This window comes from Aquarana catesbeiana, linkage group LG08, assembly GCF_042186555.1.
Source record: "Aquarana catesbeiana isolate 2022-GZ linkage group LG08, ASM4218655v1, whole genome shotgun sequence".
Classification (NCBI taxonomy): Eukaryota; Metazoa; Chordata; class Amphibia; order Anura; family Ranidae; genus Aquarana; species Aquarana catesbeiana.
The window spans coordinates 254,212,321-254,232,477 of record NC_133331.1 but is presented as its reverse complement, the minus strand read 5'-3'; the positions used below and the strand labels follow the sequence as shown (position 1 = coordinate 254,232,477).

The 20,157-nt window shown below is 42.8% G+C and overlaps 2 protein-coding genes across 3 annotated transcripts in view; both read left to right on the top strand.

The window, feature by feature from the left end:
* Positions 1 to 8,193, top strand: part of LOC141106335 (glycine N-acyltransferase-like protein 1) — a 128,592-nt gene extending 120,399 nt beyond the window's left edge. Inside the window, exon 6 of the mRNA XM_073597026.1 lies at positions 7,273 to 8,193. Coding sequence (XP_073453127.1) covers positions 7,273 to 7,699 — 427 coding nt within the window. The 3' untranslated portion in view covers positions 7,700 to 8,193. The remainder of the gene's footprint in view (positions 1 to 7,272) is intronic.
* The window catches only part of CENPQ (centromere protein Q), a 494,148-nt gene that overhangs the window by 405,668 nt on the left and 68,323 nt on the right, over positions 1 to 20,157 (top strand). The gene's annotated exons all lie outside the window — the stretch shown is intronic.

The following is a 20,157-nucleotide window of genomic DNA, read 5'->3' as shown; positions in this document are numbered from 1 at the left end:
CATATACATGTAGCGCTGGTAGATTTTTCCAATCTACCGCTTCTAGGCAAATTTAGTCGATTATCTGTGCTGTACATAGTTCAGATCTATTTTACAGTTAGATTAGCCTCTGTTCCAGTTTGGCTGTGTTGTGTGCAGTTCCACATTCTGCCTGTGGGTGTCGTTGTCACTCTGGGATGGTGTTGGAAAGCAACAGGCTGAAACATATGAGTGCTCTTCTGTCCCGGTGAAAACTCGGCGGAGGTGGTCCTCCGGGTTGCATTCTGATAGAGGGTATTTATGGGGCAGACACCATGTTTCTGAGAGCTTTACCTTGTGGCCCTCCTGGCCTAGAGGAATGTGTTAGTGAGTTCTAGCTCGCGGCCCTCCGGCCTGGAGGGTTGCGTTGCGGCAGCCGAGCGGGTAGACCCAGAAGTCTGTCTGGGGCCTGCTGTTGCTGGGATGGTCCTGTGCTGTCTGTCCTGTGGGAAGAAGCCGGACAATCGGGAAGATCCAGGGGAGGACCCATCTTGGAAGGGACCATGCAAGGCTGGTCTTAAGAAGGGCCTGGTGACTCGATTGGAGGACGCATCTTAAACTACTCTACCGCACAAGTACTGCCGGGTTGGCTTAAAGGTTCTGGTACTGTGTTTGCTGTTCATCGAAAACTACTACATCCTGTGGCAGAGGATCGTACAGTTTTGTTTCATCCAAGTCTGTGGCAGAGACTTTTTGTTCGTGCTGCATTCCGGCTGCTAGGTTGGTGAGAGACACCTATCCTGGCGGGCAAAGATTTAATCCTGAGCTGAGGATATATTCATCCCAAAGATTTCAATTCCTTAGTGCTATGCCAAGAAAATGTATTTGAACTTTCCTGCAACTCTTCTTCTACCTCTTTCCTGCTACTTCTTCCAGTTATCTCCCATTAAAGCATTGGAAAAGTGCTCAAGAGACTGGTGTCTACATTGTCTGATAATAAGCTTAACGGGACCCTAGACCCGGTACTGGTGAAATTACAGGTAAAAAAGGTGACGGTAACAGCCCGCTAGAAAATCAGCAGCTCCACCGTGAGTTAGTGCTACATGTGGGGGCCTCATCCGGGATTTTTGCCATTACCCTGAGCAGCCCTGAGAAGTATTTCACCGGGAGTTTATTTTAACTAGAGGTTTCTGGACTTTGTCATTTTTTCCAGCAGAAGAAGGGGTTAAATTTCTGACTGCGTAGGCTGCGGGTGAGAAGTAAAAGCCCGGGAGCTACGTGATCAGAGGAACAAGTAGGAGGAGCCTAATCTACTTGTTGCTGCATGGGACGTGGTTGTGTGAGTGTTTGGTGCCAAAGGAGAGAGAAGCCTCATGATCGTACTGAGAGGATCAGAGTGCAGCCATGTCTTCTTTTCCATTGGTACCATCGATTATGGGATCCAAGATGTTTTCTACAAGTACCACTGCCGGTGCTATGTTAGCCAGAACCCTGCTTACAGATACCGGCATTCATTTCAAGCCGCAGGGGAGGATCATACTATACACAGTTGGAGATATCGAAGGGCTGGGCATGCTTTGCCACAAGTGCGAAGGACTGGCCATACATCTCCGTCCATTTGTTCACTGTTTGCAGTGCGGAGAATATTTGTTCACAGTGGAGCAACCTACAATGTCGCCCCGTGCTTATCGTGTGGACTGGGCTACAGGTACTGCCACAGTGGAAACTACTTCCATCGCTGCTGGAGAGCAACAGGCCATGACCTCGTCTGCTGCTGTGAGTGTTCCTGAGGGAGATGTCGCTGTTACTGCTTCATCAGCGGACATCACTTTTTGTTCAACTTCTACCACACCTATCCCTGCTGCACCTGTCCAAAGGAAGGTGGGATATGTGAAGGCTTCCCGCGGTCATGGTCGAGGCCTGCACCAGAGACTACCCGAACCGGAGCCGTAGGAGTACATGGATCTGGAGAAGTCCACGTCAGGAACGGGTGAGAGATCAAAGGGGAACATATCTGGGACTTTTTGTAAATATTTGCCAGCGGAAGAGTTGAGAGACTCGGAGATAGATTCTATGTCAAATCTCTCCGGTGATTTATTCAAGACCATGTCACAGGAACTATTGTGGGCCCAGGGGGAAGATGTTGCTTCTGCCCTTACTTTCTCAAAATGGATAGCCATGGATTCTGGGAAGACATCACCTTGTGTGGAGCCGCACAGTACTACCAAAGAGACACTGTCTAAAGTTGTTAGTTTGCTTGAGAGTGAGCAGGCACCCATCAGATCTATGGTGCGCCAATCACCAAATTCTTGTATGTCTCCTGGTTTGGGGAAAAATAGAACTTTGCCTAGACTTGCCCGTCTACAGAGAGTGCTCACCTAACGTGTTGCCACAGAATATGGTCTGAAATTTCCCTATGTGACTCAGGAAATTATGCAGGAAATTGAGGCCAATCGGGAACAGTGGTACTGTGAAGCTGTTTGGGACTATTTGTCTGTACCAAAACCTTTCCGGAAAGCTGGGTATTCTGCTGCTATGGATGAACGCTTCAATGGATGTTTGCTGCATTGGAACTATGGTCGGCACATCTATGCTGACAAGGTGGTCATTTGCAGACCCGGTAAAGATGACATTGTCTATTTTATCACTTCTGTGGATAAACAAGGGAGGAAACTGACATTGCCAGATCCCCGGTTTTATTGGTGATTAAAAAAAAAACTGTTGTCTTCTGTTCTTCTAAAAAAGGAAAAGAGAACATTGGGGTGTATAGTCAGATAGTGTTAGTATTTAGAGATCTCCGTGGTCAAGAGATTTTATTAGGGCTGCACCTAACGATTATTTTCATAATCGATTCGTTGGCCGATTATTGTTTTGATTAATCGGTTAATAACCTTTAAAAAAAAAAAAAAGTGTGGTGTATAATTTAGTTAATACGTAAAGTTTTTAAAAAAAGCCAATTTATTCTTAAATATCTCTATGCAGTGGTAAATATAAATAACCAACTATATGGTTAGGGAGCAAAAAATCGAATCCACTCTGAGAATAACAGACAGAAGAGAAATACTGTATAAACTATTAGATGAGATATACTGTATATACTATTAGAGGAGATATACTGTATTATTATTATTATTATACAGGATTTATATAGCGCCGACAGTTTACGCAGCGCTTTACAACATTAGGGCAGACAATACAAGTACAATACAATTCAATACAGGAGGAATCAGAGGGCCCTGCTCGTTAGAGCTTACAATCTAGGAGGGAGGGTCAAGTTATACAAAAGGGTAATAGCTGTGGGGGATGAGCTAATGGAGAAAATAGTGCAGTTATTAGATGGAGGCAGGATAGGCTTCTCTGAAGAGGAAAGTTTTCAGGGATCGCCTAAAAGTGGATAAATTTGGAGACAGTCTGACAGATTGGGGTAGGGAATTCCAGAGCATGGGCGAGGCTCGGGAGAAGTCCCGGAGGCGGATATGGGAGGAGGTGATGAGGGAGCTAGAGAGCAGGAGGTCTTGGGAGGAACGGAGATGGCGATTAGGTTGGTATTTTGAGACTAGGTTAGTGATGTAGCTGGGGGCAGAGTTGTGGATGGCTTTGTAACTTATTGTTAGTATTTTGAATTTAATTAATTGGGCGAGTGGCAGCCAATGGAGGGATTGGCAGAGAGGGGTAGCAGACACTGAGCGGTTTGTAAGGTGGATAAGTCTGGCAGCAGCATTCATGATGGACTGCAGGGGGGATAGTCTGTTTAAAGGTAAGCCAATGAGGAGTGAGTTGCAGTAGTCAAGGCGAGAGATAACCAGGGAGTGAATCAAGAGCTTTGTGGTTTCATTGGTTAGAAAGGGACGTAGTTTAGAGATGTTGGGGAGGTTGAGGCGACAAGCTTTGGAAAGTGATTGGATGTGGGGCTGAAAGGAGAGTTCAGAATCCAGGATAACACCTAGCACCCTGACATGTGGGGACGGGTGGATGGTTGTGCCATTGCTCTTGACAGAGAAGTCAAGGGAAGAGGCACGTGGGGGAGGAAATATTATAAGCTCAGTTTTGGACAAGTTGAGTTTGAGGAAGTGGTGTGACATCCATACAGATATGTCGGTTAGTAAGTTAGTGATGCGTGAAGAGACTGATGGAGTGAGTTGAGGGGTGGAGAGATAGATTTGCGTGTCATCAGCATAGAAATGATATTGAAAGCCGTGAGAGGCTATCAGCTGACCCAGGGAAGAGGTGTAGATTGAAAATAAAAGAGGTCCAAGAACAGAACCTTGGGGGACCCCGACAGAGAATGGAAGAGGAGTGGAGGAAGTAGTACTGTATAAACTATTAGAGGAGAAATATACTGTATATACTATTAGAGGAGAGATATACTGTATATACTGTATATACTATTAGAGGAGAGTTACTGTATAAACTATTAGAGGAGAGATATACTGTATATACCATTAGTGGAGAGATGTACTGTATATACTGTAAATACTATTAAAGGGTGAATCTGGTAAATATTATCAGACTCAGAGATCACAATTTTTTATTTAAAACAAAAACAAATGTCTTCCCTCAAAAAAATGTAATTTTAAGAACGTTCATTCAATTTTCTAATCGTTAGAGGGGTCAAATCAACGTTCATTTTCAACCACAGTGACGGGAACATTTGGAAATAATAGAGAACTTCTTGGTCAAAGGAATTTTCAGACAGTGGATGTTGTTTTCCTTCAGAAATGACATTCATTTTAAAAACAGAATGTTAAAAACAAGTGAAAATTTCAAAAGACATTCTTTGATTCAGCGAATGTACACAGATTTTTCGTCTGAATATTCTCATCTGAAAATTGATCCAGGTGGCCTGCATAAGGCTCGGTACACACCTATGCGGTTTACTTTTGATCTGTTTCTGCAGTGCTTCTGCTGTGCGTTTTGATTTTTGCTAACGTGATTTTGCCGCAATTTGCGTTTTTGAATTTTTTTTGGCCAATTAGGGCAGATTAAAAAAAACAAATTGCTGCAAAAACGCATTACATGCTTTTCTCCAGCTTCTCCATTGAAGTATATTGAACCAAAAAAGCACCGTTTTGCGTTAAAAAAACGTCCCTGACCCTTTCCAAATACGCAGCGGCTGAAAAAAGCATAGATGTGAACGTGTCCCATAGGAAACCATGTAAATGAACTGTAGTGCGTTTCTGCAAAAAGCACCAAAAAAACACAAAGGTGTGAACCAGGTCTAAGACGTTTAGTAACATAATGGGGTTAAAAAAACAAAAATTAGCACTTTATAGTACAAAAAAAGCAGATAATCACTACTGTAAAGGGTTAATTTTTTTACTGTAGAACTGTGGAAGTAATATTTACACTGGCTATTATTTGCTCTTTTTGTACTATAAAGGGTTCATTTTAGTTTTTTTTAACACCATTATGTTACTGGCCGATTAATCGATTATGAAATAGTAATCGATTAATTTCATAATCGATTAGTTGTCGATTAATCAATTAGTTGTTTCAGCCCTAGATTTTATTCACCTCAGCGCTTATATATTCAAAGACTTCTGTGATAACCAAAGATTTTGTTTACTGGAAAGGATATAATTTGCCCAAAAAATAGGGATGGACTTTTCAAGTTATTTTAGTTCATTTTCATTAGAAGAAAATATGTGGGAAGAGAGGCATTCTTTTGTGGAATGAGGCTTTGCTCCTTAACTGTTAGTGATGCTACTGTACATATTTTGTGTGTGTTTAACTTTGTTTCTTTCAGGAACAACTGGATCTCCTATCAAGCTGTTAGGCTTTTCAGCTAGGTAGATAGTGGGGTTTTGTTATGTGACTAATGTGATTTCTTTTGCTGATATGAATATTATTGTACAGATGTTTGAAACTGTAACCTTTCTATACTGTCTTTTCTTTCTCATCCAAGTTTTAAGTTCAAATACCTACTCTCAGGCTTGAGAGTCATATTTTGCCAGACGTTGAGGACAACGTCTATTGTAGTGGGGGGAGTATGTAGCGCTGGTAGAATTTTCCAATCTACCGCTTCTAGGTAAATTTAGTGGATTATCTGTGCTGTACATAGTTCAGATCTATTTTACAGTTATATTAGCCTCTGTTCCAGTTTGGCTGTGTTGTGTGCAGTTCCACATTCTGCCTGTGGGTGTCGTTGTCACTCTGGGTCGGTGTTGGAAAGCAACAGGCTGAAACATATGAGTGCTCTTCTGTCCCGGTGAAAACTCGGCGGAGGTGGTCCTCCGGGTTGCATTCTGGGAGAGGGTATTTATGGGGCAGACGCCATGTTTTTGGGAGCTTTACCTCGTGGCCCTCCTGGCCTAGAGGCATGTGTTAGTGAGTTCTAGCTCACGGCCCTCCGGCCTGGAGGGCTGCATTGCGGCAGCCGAGCGGGTAGACCCAGAAGTCTGTTTGGGGCCTGCTGTTGCTGGGATGGTCCTGTGCTGTCTGTCCTGCGGGAAGAAGCCGGACAATCGGGAAGATCCAGGGGAGGACCCATCTTGGAAGAGACCATGCAAGGCTGGTCTTAAGAAGGGCCTGGTGACTCGATTGGAGGACGCATCCTAAACTACTCTACCACACAAGTACTGCCGGGTTGGCTTAAAGGTTCTGGTACTGTGTTTGCTGTTCATCGAAAACTACTACATCCTGTGGCAGAGGATCGTACAGTTTTGTTTCATCCAAGTCTGTGGCAGACACTTTTTGTTCGTGCTGCGTTCCGGCTGCTAGGTTGGTGAGAGGGATCTATCCGGGCGGGCAAAGATTTAATCCTGAGCTGAGGATATATTCATCCCAAAGATTTCAATTCCTTAGTTCTACGCCAAGAAAAGGTATTTGAACTTCCCTGCAGCTCTTCTTCTACCTCTTTCCTGCTACTTCTTCCAGTTATCTCCCAATAAAGCATTGGAAAAGTACTCAAGAGACTGGTGTCTACATTGTCTGATAATAAGCTTAACGGGACCCTAGACCCGTACTGGTGAAATTACAGGTAAAAAAGGTGACGGTAACAGCCCGCTAAAAATCAGCAGCTCCACCATGAGTTAGTGCTACATACAGTTAGCCAGGCCTTTTCCAAACAAATTTTGTATCCAACATCTGTATAACCAACTTTACTAGAATTACATCAGAGTAAAGCCAATGGAGTTTTCAGTTTTGGACTATTCCTGCTTTTTGGCACTAGTTAGTCAGAACATTTTCTAACAAATTACCCATCCAACATACAGTATGTATAACCATCTTTATTATAATGAAATGACAGTGAAAAAAGATTTTTAATGGACACAACAATCATTGCTTCACTGTCTTCCCTCTTTCTTTCCACAGTTCAAATGAATTTTCCTACACACCACTCTTGGTCAGTGAAGCTCCACTTGTAAACAATCAATTGGTGTGCGGGCAAAAGAAGCAGCAAAGTCTTCATTTTATAGAACGTTGTATTCAGCACCTACCTAGCATCTGTGTTCGGAAAAAAGGGCTGGATCAACCCATCGGCTGGTTGTTGGCTGACTGCTCCATGGAATATCGCATCATCTACGTGACCCCTGCCTACAGGAGACTTGGTCTCTCACACAACATGTTGCTCAGGTTTTGTGCAGCCAGTCAGGAAAAAGGAGATCTATATTGTGTATGTGCGTCACTTGATAATATATCAGCCCAAGGTATGATCCACAAGGCAGGATTCCAGTTTATTGGCACATGGATGGAATTTTACTTCAAGCAAAAAAGTTACATTTCAAATACAAACGAATGAAAGGTTGTTATAAAAAAAAACACATTGAGGGTCATTTACTAAGAAGAAGACGCTGCACCAGTCCATACATTAATTGGCGCCCTGGAAAAATCATTAATCGAACGTGCGAGGCAGCACACATTGAAGCGCAAGTAGCGATTATAAATACCCTCATATCTAAACTGCAACTGGCGCTAGGGTAACTGCAGTTTTCTCTTTGATAATAGCACACGCCCAATACAATTGGTTGATTTAATCTAATTGGGTGTGTCTTGTTAGGCAATTAGTAGGTGTTCTCAGTTAATTAACCCTTTTGATGCTAATCTCATTCCTATCACTTCTAATATATCTTTGAAATGTGTTTTTTTTCCTTTTTTTCCCAAATCTTTCAATACATTACAAAGAACAGAGAAGTGTTTCTAAACCCAATAAATTAATATTTACAGATATTGATCTTTAAAAGGTGACCATACACTGCAGTCAGTTAGATCTAAAATAAATTAGATTTAGTGCAAGAGTCTGTTTGATTTCCTATCATTTTAATTAATTGTTCAAGTGCATCTTCCTTTTACCTATTTTGCCTAAATATCGAGTTGTACAGAGATTGGCCAATCAGATTGCATAGGGCATGACTATCTTAAGTGCAAAATTTGGAATGTAGATGTGCCATGACCCACTTATATATTTTCCAAATATTTCTTGGGCATTATATAAGGCACATGAGAACACACCTTTTTTTCCAAGACATGCTAGAGTGACCAGGAATCTTCAAACTATGGATCTCCAGCTGTTGTGGAACTACACATCCCATGAGGCATTGTAAATCACTGACATTCACAGACATGATGGGAATTGTAGTTCCTGAACAACTAGAGGGCCGTAGTTTGAAGACCCCTATGCTAGACCATTATTATGCCTCCAGAATTGGAAGTGTGGCATCTACCCAACTTCTCTTTGCTGGTGGACACAAGAACCTATATCTATAGAGATACAGTATCTCACAAAAGTGAGTACACCCCTCAAATTTTTGTAAATATTTTATTCTATCTTTTCATATGACAACACTGAAGAAATTACACTTTGCTACTTTGTAAAGTAGTGAGTGTACAGCTTGTATAACAGTGTTAATTTGCTGTCCCCTAAAAATAACTCCACAAACAGCCAGTAATGTCTAAACTGCTGGTAACAAAAGTGAGTACACCCTAAAGTGAAAATGTCCAAACTGGGCCCAATTAGCCATTTTCCCTCCCCCATGTCATGTTACTTGTTAGTGTTACAAGGTCTCAGGTGTGAATGGGGAGCAGGTGTGTTAAATTTGGTGTTATCGCTCTCTCTCATACTGGTCACTGGAATTTCAACATGGCACCTCATGGAAAAGAACTCTCTGAGGATCTGAAAAAAAGAATTGTTGCTCTACATAAAAATGGCCCAAGCTATAAGAAGATTGCCAAGACCCTGAAACTGAGTTGCAGCACGGTGGCCAAGACTATACAGTGATTTAATAAGACAGGTTCCACTCAGAAACAGGCATCATCATGGTTGACCGAAAAAGTTGAGTGCACATGCTCAGCATCATATCCAGAGGTTGTCTTTGAGAAATAGACGCATGAGTGCTGCCAGCATTGCTGCAGAGGTTGAAGGGGTAGGGGGTCAGCCTGTCAGTGCTCAGACCATACACCACACACTGCATCAAATTGATCTGCATGGCTGTCATCCCAGAAGGAAGCCTCTTCTAAAGATGATGCACAAGAAAGCCTGCAAACAGTTTGCTGAAGACAAGCAGACTAATAACATGGATTGCTGGAACCATGTCCTGTGATCTGATGAGACCAAGATAAACGTTTTTGTTCAGCTGGTGTCAAGTGTGTGTGGCGGCAACCAGGTGAGGAGTACAAAGACAATTGTGTCTTGCCTACAGTCAAGCATGGTGGTGGGAGTGTCATGGTCTGTGGCTGCATAAGTGCTGCTGGCACTGGGGAGCTACAGTTCATTGAGGGAACCATAAATGCAAACATTTACTGTGACATACTGAAGCAGAGCATGATCCCCTCTGGGCCGCAGGGCAGTATTCCAACATGATAATGACCCCAAACACACCTCCAAGACGACCACTGCCTTGCTAAAGAAGCTGAGGGTAATGGTGATGGATTGGCCAAGCATGTCTCTAGACCTAAACCCTATTGAACATCTGTGGGGCATCCTCAAACGAAAGGTGGAGGAGCGCAAGATCTCTAACATCCACCAGCTCCGGGATGTCATCATGGAGGAGTGGAAGAGGACAACAGTGGCAATCTGTGAAGCCCTGGTGAACTCCATGCCCAAGAGGGTTAAGGCAGTGCTGGAAAATAATGGTGGCCACACAAAATATTGACACTTTGGGCCCAATTTGCACATTTTCACTTAGGGGTGCACTCACTTTTGTTGCCAGCGGTTTAGACACTAATGGCTGTGTGTTGAGTTGAGGGGACAGCAAATTTACACTGTTATACAAGCTGTACACTCACTACTTTACATTGCAGAAAGTGTCATTTCTTCAGTGTTGTCACATGAAAAGATATAAGAAAAAAAAATACAAAAATGTGAGGGGTGTACTCACTTTTGTGAGATATATATACACACACACACACACACACACATATACACACATACATATGTTTACTGATCACATGTTACTGTTGATATCACAATAATATAAGGTTAGCTATGAAAACAAGCGCACGCCTTAATAAAACAACGTCTTATTTATTTCCCAAGAAAATAGGAAACCGCTAACATGAAAATACTAAAGAAAGATATTACCAAGCATATAACAGAACATATAATACAAGCACATCAAAGATACATAGCGCATGGTCTCCTCGGCTGGGCTCAAAATTGTAGAGAGATATCCATGAGGCTCAAAATGGTAGAGAGAGCTATGAGGCTCAGGCACAAATCAAGATCGAAAAGGGGTAGAGAGAGAGCTCTCTGTCACGTTCAGCCCTTTATACTTCAATCATACACCATCCAGACCCAACCCCATTGCCATCCCATCTAGACTTGGCGAATCACAGTACTCATGGGGCAGTCCTCCTCAATATATTATATTACTGTCCGTTCTGCTGTATTGGCCTCTAGGGGCAGCATTGTCCATGTATCATGTCTTTATATCTTCAATGCCTTTTGGTCCTTTGATCTTCTGTAGCAGGACATTCCTTAATCATCTTGTCAGCTATGGTCCCTTTCAAGCATGCTTGCATAGCGTTATAACATCAGACGGTCTGGAGCCAGGCTTGTTCAGCCTTGAGGGAGGCCTGATCTCTTCTTTCAGATATGCTACAAAGCTTTGATGTGCAACCTGTTACATTCCAGACCGCTCCCAAGAAAGCAAAAGCTTGGTTATATCAACCAGAAAGAAACTCCAGAAATATGATATTAAATCATGTTGCCTTCCAACATAGCCGATTTGCGCCTAAAGGGCGCATATCACCCTTCTTCAGACACGGCTCCTATGGAACAGTCCATAACTGTCTTAACGCGTTGTGCTTCCCAACATGTGTCTCCAAACCAGCTCCTATGGAACAGTCCATAACGGTCTTAATGTGTTGTGCTCCCCAACATGTGCCACTTTGCCACTGAGTGACACACCACCATCATTCTTCAGTGACAGCTTCCATGGCACCATTCTGTGTCTTCTCCTTTCTGGTATCTTCACCACGGGGTGCAATACAGGCAAGGGGTGTTCATTCACTCACCATTCACCAGCACACACTCAGAGCAACATATTAACCAGCTTTCAGATACAGAGTCTCGAGAAGGGCCTTACCCATATTACTAACCTAAAATACACGTCACACTATACCATAACATAAATCAATCCATTACCATAATATATACACATATATGTGACCCATCAAAATATGCATCCCGCTCTCAAACTCCTATATCCCTTTGCTGTAAATATGGTTCGGGATTAGGCAGGCTTGCTCACAATGGCCTACCCTACTGCAATTTTGGCATGTCAGCGGTATTTCAGGGCTCTGAATTGGCAGCAAAGCCTCTAACTTGTACGAAGAGACCTTACCGTCAATTCATCCCTCAACTCGCATAGATAAATTGGAGACCCTTCTATATAAATATCGAGTCTTACACGTATGAACCTGAAAAAAGGACAAACCACAAAATTCCACCCCTGTGCCTGGATTCCGGAGACCATGGCCAGGGTATACCATGCACCTCTTCCTATTGTTAGGTTCAAGGAACACCCTAGTTCCATGACTAACGTTACATCGGTATCCTTTAGGACAAAGAAACATACTAGTCTATGTCCCAAATAATACCCAGGTGCTTCCTTCCCAGCAATGATCTCTCCATCCAGAACCCAGAGTGAAATATCTTCCCAACCTTTCTTGTTCACCATCATGTATTGACCTGGCATACCAAGGACATCATGGTCATGCTTTCGACAGAGGGAAAATATTAACCTGCCTCCAGCTTCCATCCTCTCTGATCACATGTGGGTAATTTAGCCTCAGATGCAACAAGGTAGAGTCCCCAGTCAGCAAGCCCATTGATACCACCGAATACACAGACTGAGTCTGCACTTCTGTATATGGGATCAATGAGGAAACATAACATCTCATAATCCAAACTAGCACAGCCCATCCAGGCATTCGACCACCACCTTGGATTAGTGTAAGAGATGTGTTTTGACAAAATCTTACCGAGCTGTGATGCTAACTCATAAGGCCACTGCCCCTCAGAGACTGTACAATCAGTTTGAAGTTGGTTGATACCTCCGACTGCCCCAGCGTGCACGCCAGAGCCCATGACAGATTTCTGTCCTGTACCATCACACTCTCTACCAACCTCTCAACATGGTTGAAAAAATCTGGAGCCATGGGTATTTATGTGACTTTGTTGAAGATTAACAAAGCCCCACTTACTGTCTGAAGCTATGGCTGAGAGTTTGTTACTCAGGATACAATGTCTACTCCATTAACAACACCCATCCCAGCTCCTATTCCCCCCAATATAGTGCTGAATACATCCCTCCTCTTTCGGTTACTCCTCAGAAATAAGCGTCCTGAAAGGCTTCTGTGTCCGCACATCTCTGGGAGCAAGCCACTGGTACAATGACCGCACCTGATTCAGTGTATACTCAGCACATATAGGGCAATAGGTTTCTATCAACCAATGTGAGATGCTGAAGCGCCATGTGGCGACGGCATACTGTACCCTGGTAGCCAGAGTTTCCTCCCTTTATTTAACAGAGAATGCTCCTGTGTGTAGTCACTGGCATTACCTGTACAAGGTTCCAACCTCTCAGGTGAGAAATCAACCAGGCGTATTTCCCCCATGTCCAGCTCTGGTGTCCCACATGTCCAGTAACCGAGAACCTCTCTGTAGTACTGCTAAGATTTAGACACCAACCCTACAGGGAAATTTTCACCCCATTGATGTGTCACCTGGCACCCTCTAGTCTGGTCAACAGACACCTTATTATGCATAAGTGCCAGCCTCCTGGGTACCTGCACCATATTACTTCAGTTATGTCAATACATGTCCCACATTAAAAACATGATTATTCCTCCCTCCAACAAAAAAAAACATATTTTACATTTCTTGTCCTGATGGGTTGGATAGGTTATATTCCTTCTCCAAGCTCCAACCCATTGCACATGTATTAATAGAACGTTTGCATTCATAAATGACAAAAGAGACTCTGGGAAAATGTTTCACAAGTCTTGTTGATAGGCACAGTCATTCAGATTCAGCCTTAGCACTAAATTGTCCATAAGAAAAATAAACCTTACATTGCAAGTATTAATCTGAATCTTTTTGTTTGTCCCTTCTCTCCTGAATGTTTATCAGAACAAATTTGGGGTGTGGTATGGCACAGACAAACTGCCAACCAGATGAACATCTGTCATCCATGTTCCAGAGACCTCTCCAATCTCGCTCCACCAGGACTCTGGAAGTGAAAAACAAGAGCAGAATCAAATTCTTATCCACAATATCTGCTCGCTTGCTATGTTTACTCATAGTTCCCTCCTTGGAACCCAGGAACCTAATATTCCTGGCTTCTGCAACTCTAAACAAATTATCAAAACAACCATGATTTCTTTAGGATGAACCCACTTTAAAATGTATCCCCATGGTATGATCAAAAAAAAAAAACACGAACGTGAATGTTGCTTTTCAAAAATTCTCAATTTAAACACTAAAAAAAACAATGCATTTATCTGTACCTTAAGACCTATGCACTAACTCCCCTTTCAGGTGGACAAAGCCTAAACCTTTTGGAACCTTTTCCACCTGAATGAAAGTAAAAACAAAGAAAAAAACTACTATAACTCCAGCGACTAGAATGGCTTCCTACCAACTCTTGTCTTAAACAAAATGTATTCAGCTGCTAATTGAAGGCATATCCAATGACTCCCTTTCAGGTGGACTAAACCTAACAATTTTCCCACCTGAACAAAACAAAAATAAATGAACAAATAACAAAAATAAAAATTAAAAGAAAATTATTTTATTTTTTTAAATTATAAAAAAAATATAAAGACAAAAATTGCAAATTAAAAAAACAAAAATAAAAAAAAAACATCTTTTTTTTTTTTTTTTAAAATTTAAAAATGAGAGAAGAAAAAAAACCATAATAATCATAACAGAAATTAAAAAAAACAACAATCCAGAGGCTTATCCTTGAAAAAAAATATATCAAGGTCCTCTATAATATTCCAAACATGAAGGGCAAATGTCTGAAACTCACATCTAAACCTTATTCACAGCAAACAAACATTAACCAGAAAATTCTTACCATCCATGCAGCTCACTAAGGGCTGCTAACCTTGTTTCCCCCAGTGCTATATTTGAATGACCATTCGGCTACCTCCATTTTGACTTTATGCAACTGTTCTACATAGTGATGATTTTCAGTTTGTAGTCTCTGCATTTGGGTCTTAAAAGGGAAACGGATTTGATTACTATGGCCTCTACCCCTTGGATTGCTACCCCCATCTCGCAGAATAAACTTCATAATGCCTTGGTGTAGTTTTAGGGTATTTTCTTTGCATATCATTCTTAGCCACCAAACAATACCTAGCGATGTGACCCCCCTTTTTACAAAGCACTTGAGAGCTGGTCTCCCTGCATAGGCCCTTCTCTGAGCATATGGCGATGGAGACTCACATTGCTGCATAACATCACTATGATTGGAATGAACAGATTTTACACTTTCATTGTCTAAGTATTAACTAGCAATGGACTCATCAGAATTCTCCACTGTTTCAACTCCTCAATCACTTTCACTGTATTTTCCAGGGTGTTTGAACCCCTAGTATCTCTTCCCATTATACGCTGCATTTCCCTCATTCTATCTGCCGAGTTTCCCCAATTTGAGTTTAACTCGGGAGATAGCCCTCTGTGACTCCCGACTGGTGGTTGCAGTTTTTCACACAGTTGCAATGGAAGCCATGCGCGGAGGAGTGCGCATGCATCCCTATTGTTTAAAATGTACTGTGCCACCACGGTTTCCAGCCTGTTTGAGAAATCAATGGGTGAAGCGCTAATGTCAAATTTCACCAAAATCTGTCAGATTTGTGCGATCTTGTATGGAGAGTGTTGTGGATTTGGGTGCTACCCTCCCTTTTTATAATTCCTATTCCTTACCCAGTCCTTTTTGATGTAGGAGTAAAGAGAGAAGAACACTGATTTTGGGATTCTTCAGGATTGTCAGCTGAATATACTGGCTGGTCTTCCATCAGCATCCTGTCTCCCTGCTCCTGTGTCACAAAGGGATGTATATCCTTGTTAGCACAACAATAGCTGTGCACTTTATCCATTGCCTGTGCTTTCAAAGATAGAATAGCATGATCTTTTTGGGCTAGCCGAGTTTTACATTCTTGTAACTCTCTCAAGTATTTCTATCGCAGTTTCATTCCCAGCCTCTCTCTGTCCTAAAGATGCGATACATTGTTCCCTCAACATACATGTTTCCTCCAACTCATCCAATCTCTGTTCCAATACACATTTCTCAGTTACTAATTGTTCAATGTGATCACGAATATTTGCATCTGCCTTTGCAATCATTAATATATTCTTAGTTACACTTTGTACCTGCTCCAAAAATAGCTTTCTCTCAGCACACCATTTTACTTCTTTCGATATAGCAATGTCTTTAATTTTCAATAACATGCATACATTTGCCATCTTGGCTTTCCTGCCTTTTTTCAAAGACTTTTTATGTTTTATCTGATCATTATGAATATTACATTGTCTCAATAACTCATTAAATTGGTACGTTAAAGCGTTTTCTGGCATAATGTTGAATTTAACACAGGCATTTTTTTTAAAGAAAATCTTCAATGACCTCCATTGATATGCCAATTAGTCTACACTGCAGTTGCTCAACCAGTCTATACACCAGTTGCTTACACAATGCACCCAGACAAAATACACAGATACAAGCTGTTTAAAAGCCAAATTTCACTTGTATTTCCACACCCAGGAGACATGCACACTCTTAAACAATGCCTTACTATCTCCTTATTACCACTGATTTTTAGCCCTATTATCTCAGAACTCAGGTCACATTGAACTTCTATTGGAACAGAGAGCTATTTCACTCTCACGTGGGGAAAAATAAAAATAAAAAATAAACTAATAAAAAATAATAAAAATAAAAAATAAAATAAAAATCTATATTTCTCCCACTTTCTCCTCAAAGATGTGCGATTTATCCTGTCAATCTGCAGGCTACATCAGATTACCAGGGGTGATCAGCCCCTTACTCACCAGTACTTTTGACCGGCTACACAGGCCTAACAATTTGCATTAGCAATACAATAAATGTTAACACATACACATATCCCAGCCAAAAAAATCTCACCAGATTTTGCGTGTCTGCTCACTGATGAAATATTTCATAGAACTTTCAGGACCACTCACGCAGGGCTTCAGAGTTCACAAACCAGCGCAAATCTTGTCCGCAGTAGAGAAGGCTTCCAGTTTTAGATGTAGTTGATTCCTTAGCTTATAGGGACACAAGACAAAAATGGATTAGGTTTTGGATCCTGTGCAGAAATTCCACACGCCTTCTAGGATGTCAATTGAAATAAAACTGGAATTTAAATACATTCTAAACTAAATATTAACCGAAGGTGATTATGGATTCCCTCTATTTATTCCATATAATGTATTAACTTATCTATTCCTATAGTTAGCTAGTCCATTAAAACTCTGATCACATGTTACTGTTGATATCACAACAATATAAGGTTAGCTATAAAAACAAGCACACTGCTTAATAAAACAACGTCTTATTTATTTCCCAAGAAAATAGGAAACCGCTAACATGAAAATACTAAAAAAGGTATTACCAAGCATATAACAGAACATATAATACAAGAACATCAAAGATACTTTTCGCACAGTCTCCTCGGCTGGGCTCAAAATTGAAGAGAGAGAGCTACGAGGCTCAGGCACAAGCCAAGAGCGAAAAGGGGTAGAGAGAGCTTTCTGACACTTTCAGCCCTTAATACTTCAATCATACACCATCCAGACCCAACCCCATTGCCATCCCATGTAGACTTTTGGCGAATCACAGTACCTATGGGGCAGCCCTCCTCAATATATTATATTACTGTCCGTCCTGCTGTATTAGGCTCTAGGGGCAGCATTGTCCATGTATCATGTTCGAGCTATATTTTCAATGCCTTTTGGTCCTTTGATCTTCTGTAGCAGGACAATCAATCATCTTGTCAGCTATGGTCCCTTTCAAGCTTGCTTGCATAGTGTTATAACATCAGACAGTCTGGAGCCAAGCTTGTTCAGCCTCGATGGAGGCCTGATCTCTTCTTTTAGATAGGCTACAAAGCTTTGATGTGCAACCTGTTACATTCCAGACCGCCCCCAAGAAAGCAAAGGCTTGGTTGTATCAACCAGAAAGAAACTCCAGAAATATGATATTAAATCATGTTGCCTTCCAGCAGTAAACAAGCCCCAAAGTCCAAAATACCTAATAATAATTTGGGGTGTGTACAAAGCAAAGTGCTAGAGTGCAATTTGCTTAATGGGGACACTAGTTAGATTGACCTGTGTGTCCCCAAAGAAAGACATTGGTAGGGTTTTACCCCAATTTCCAGTCATGGAAACTGACCTGTTAATTTTGCTAGTCCCCATTTGGCTGGCTTATATTCTCTTTATTGGCCTTAAAATGGGTATGGGGACCCAGGCCCCACCCTGAGGGACCAATATCAATGTCACCAATTTTGACAACCCTAAAAACGAAACAAGGAGAAGTGCCTTTAAAATGGCAAATTGCTTAAAAGTTAGAACAGTGTTTCTCAACCTTTTTACCGTCGGGAAACCCCTGGCAAAAAGTCTGAGATCTCGGGGAACCCCTGAAATAATTTTCAGATCTACAGCTCGCAGAACATCGGTGTGATCAGCGAGCTGTGATATAACAACAATTATTTTAAGAAATAGCATATAATAATAGTAAAAAGTATTAAAACTTACCTATTTTATGTGAAACTTGTACTGTTTTTTTTCTGCCCAGATGCTCAATTCTGGGTTTAACTGGAGATAAGCAGTGTACAGGGGGTAGCAGGGCAGAGCACATGAGGTCAGGAGAACACAATACAAGGGAGGAAGCAGGGCACATTATGGGACACATTACATGGGGGCAGCAGGGCACATTATGTGGCGCACAGCAGAACATGGGGCACATCATGGGGCTCAAGCAGAGCATTCGGCACACCATGGGTCTCACAGCAGAGCATTGGGCACACCATGAGGCCCATAATAAGGGCACACAGCAGAACATGGGGTACACAGCAGAAAATGGGGAACATCATTGGGCACAGCAGAAAATGGGGCACACAGCTTAACATGGGACACAGCAGAACATGGGGCACATCAAGTGGCACATTACAGGGCTCATAGCAGGGCATGGGGCACATTAAAGGGCACATGGCACATTACAGGGCTCACAGCAGGGTATGGGGCACATTAATGGACACACAGCAGGATATGGGGCATACAGCAGGACACATCAAGGGACACACAGCAGAACATGGGGCACATCAAAGGGCACACAGCAGGACATGGGACGCATCATGGGGCATACAGCAGAACATGGGGCACAAGGGCCATACAGCATGGCACACAGCAGAACATGTGGCACGCAGCAGAACATTGGGCACACAGCAGAACATTTGCACATCAAAGGGCACACAGCAGGACATTGAGCACATCATGGGGCATAAAGCAGAACATGGGGCACAAAGGGCATACAGCAGGGCACAATGCAGAACATGGGGCACATTAAGGGACACAGCAGGGCACGTGCCACATTACAGGGCTCACAGCAGGGCATTGGACACATTAAGGGACACACAGCAGGACACAGGGCACATTAAAGGACTCACAGCAGTGCATGGGACACACAGCAGAACATGGGGCACACAGCAGAAAATGGGGAACATCATGGGCCAAACAGCAGAAAATGGGGCACATCGTGGGGCACAAAGCAGGACATGGGGCACACAGCAGAACATGGGGCATACACAGCGGGACACAAGGCACATTATGGGGCTCACAGCAGGACACAGGGCACATCATGGGGCACACAGCAGGGCACATTACGGGGCTCATAAGGGGGCTTATAGCAGGACATGGGGCACTTGACAGGGCACATCACAGGCTCACAGCAGGGCATTGTTTATTGCAGCGGCTGCACATGCAGCAGAGGGCCATCAATGAGTACCTGTGTGAGTATGGCACCAGGACAGGGTCAGGGAAGCTTGGCTTTTTTTCGCCACACCAGTGGCTACTGATCAAGGATGCATGCACTGTCCTGTCACCATTTGAGGAGGCCACGAGGATGGTGAGCAGTGACAGTGCATGCATCAGTGAACATCATCAGTGCATCAGGCAGAACAGAGGGAGGAAAAGGAGGACTTCCTTACCTCTCAAGGCCCCCTTTATCCAGACAGTATTCCTGCGGGCCCGCCGATCACACAGGAAGAGGAGGAGGAGGGGGAGGAGGAGGATGAGGATTGTGTCAGCATGGAGGTGGAGCCTAGCACTCAGCATCAGAAACAGTCTTCAAGGGATCGTTTTCTGTCCCAAGGGTAAGGTTGCGGAACTTATTCAGTCTTCGCAGAGGGAGCAGAGGATGAAACATCTTCGGGAGGCCTTGCAGAAAGGTTTGTGCAATGCGTTTCCAGAGTCTGGGAAGGTACAATTTCCTGGTCCTCCTGGACAACGTGTTGCTGAGGCTTCGGTCAGTCACAGAAGGAGCGATGGAGAAGGTGGCCGTCTGACCGATGCTTTCAGACAATTATTTAGTCGGCAGCCCCAAGGTCTGATCGGTTCCAGCAACCATCGCCAGCATCTGACTTACATGGTGCAGGAATACTTAGGGGCAAGATCAGACGGAGACCTTTCCAACCGAAAATCCTCTGGGTTACTGGGTCTTGAGGATGGATCAC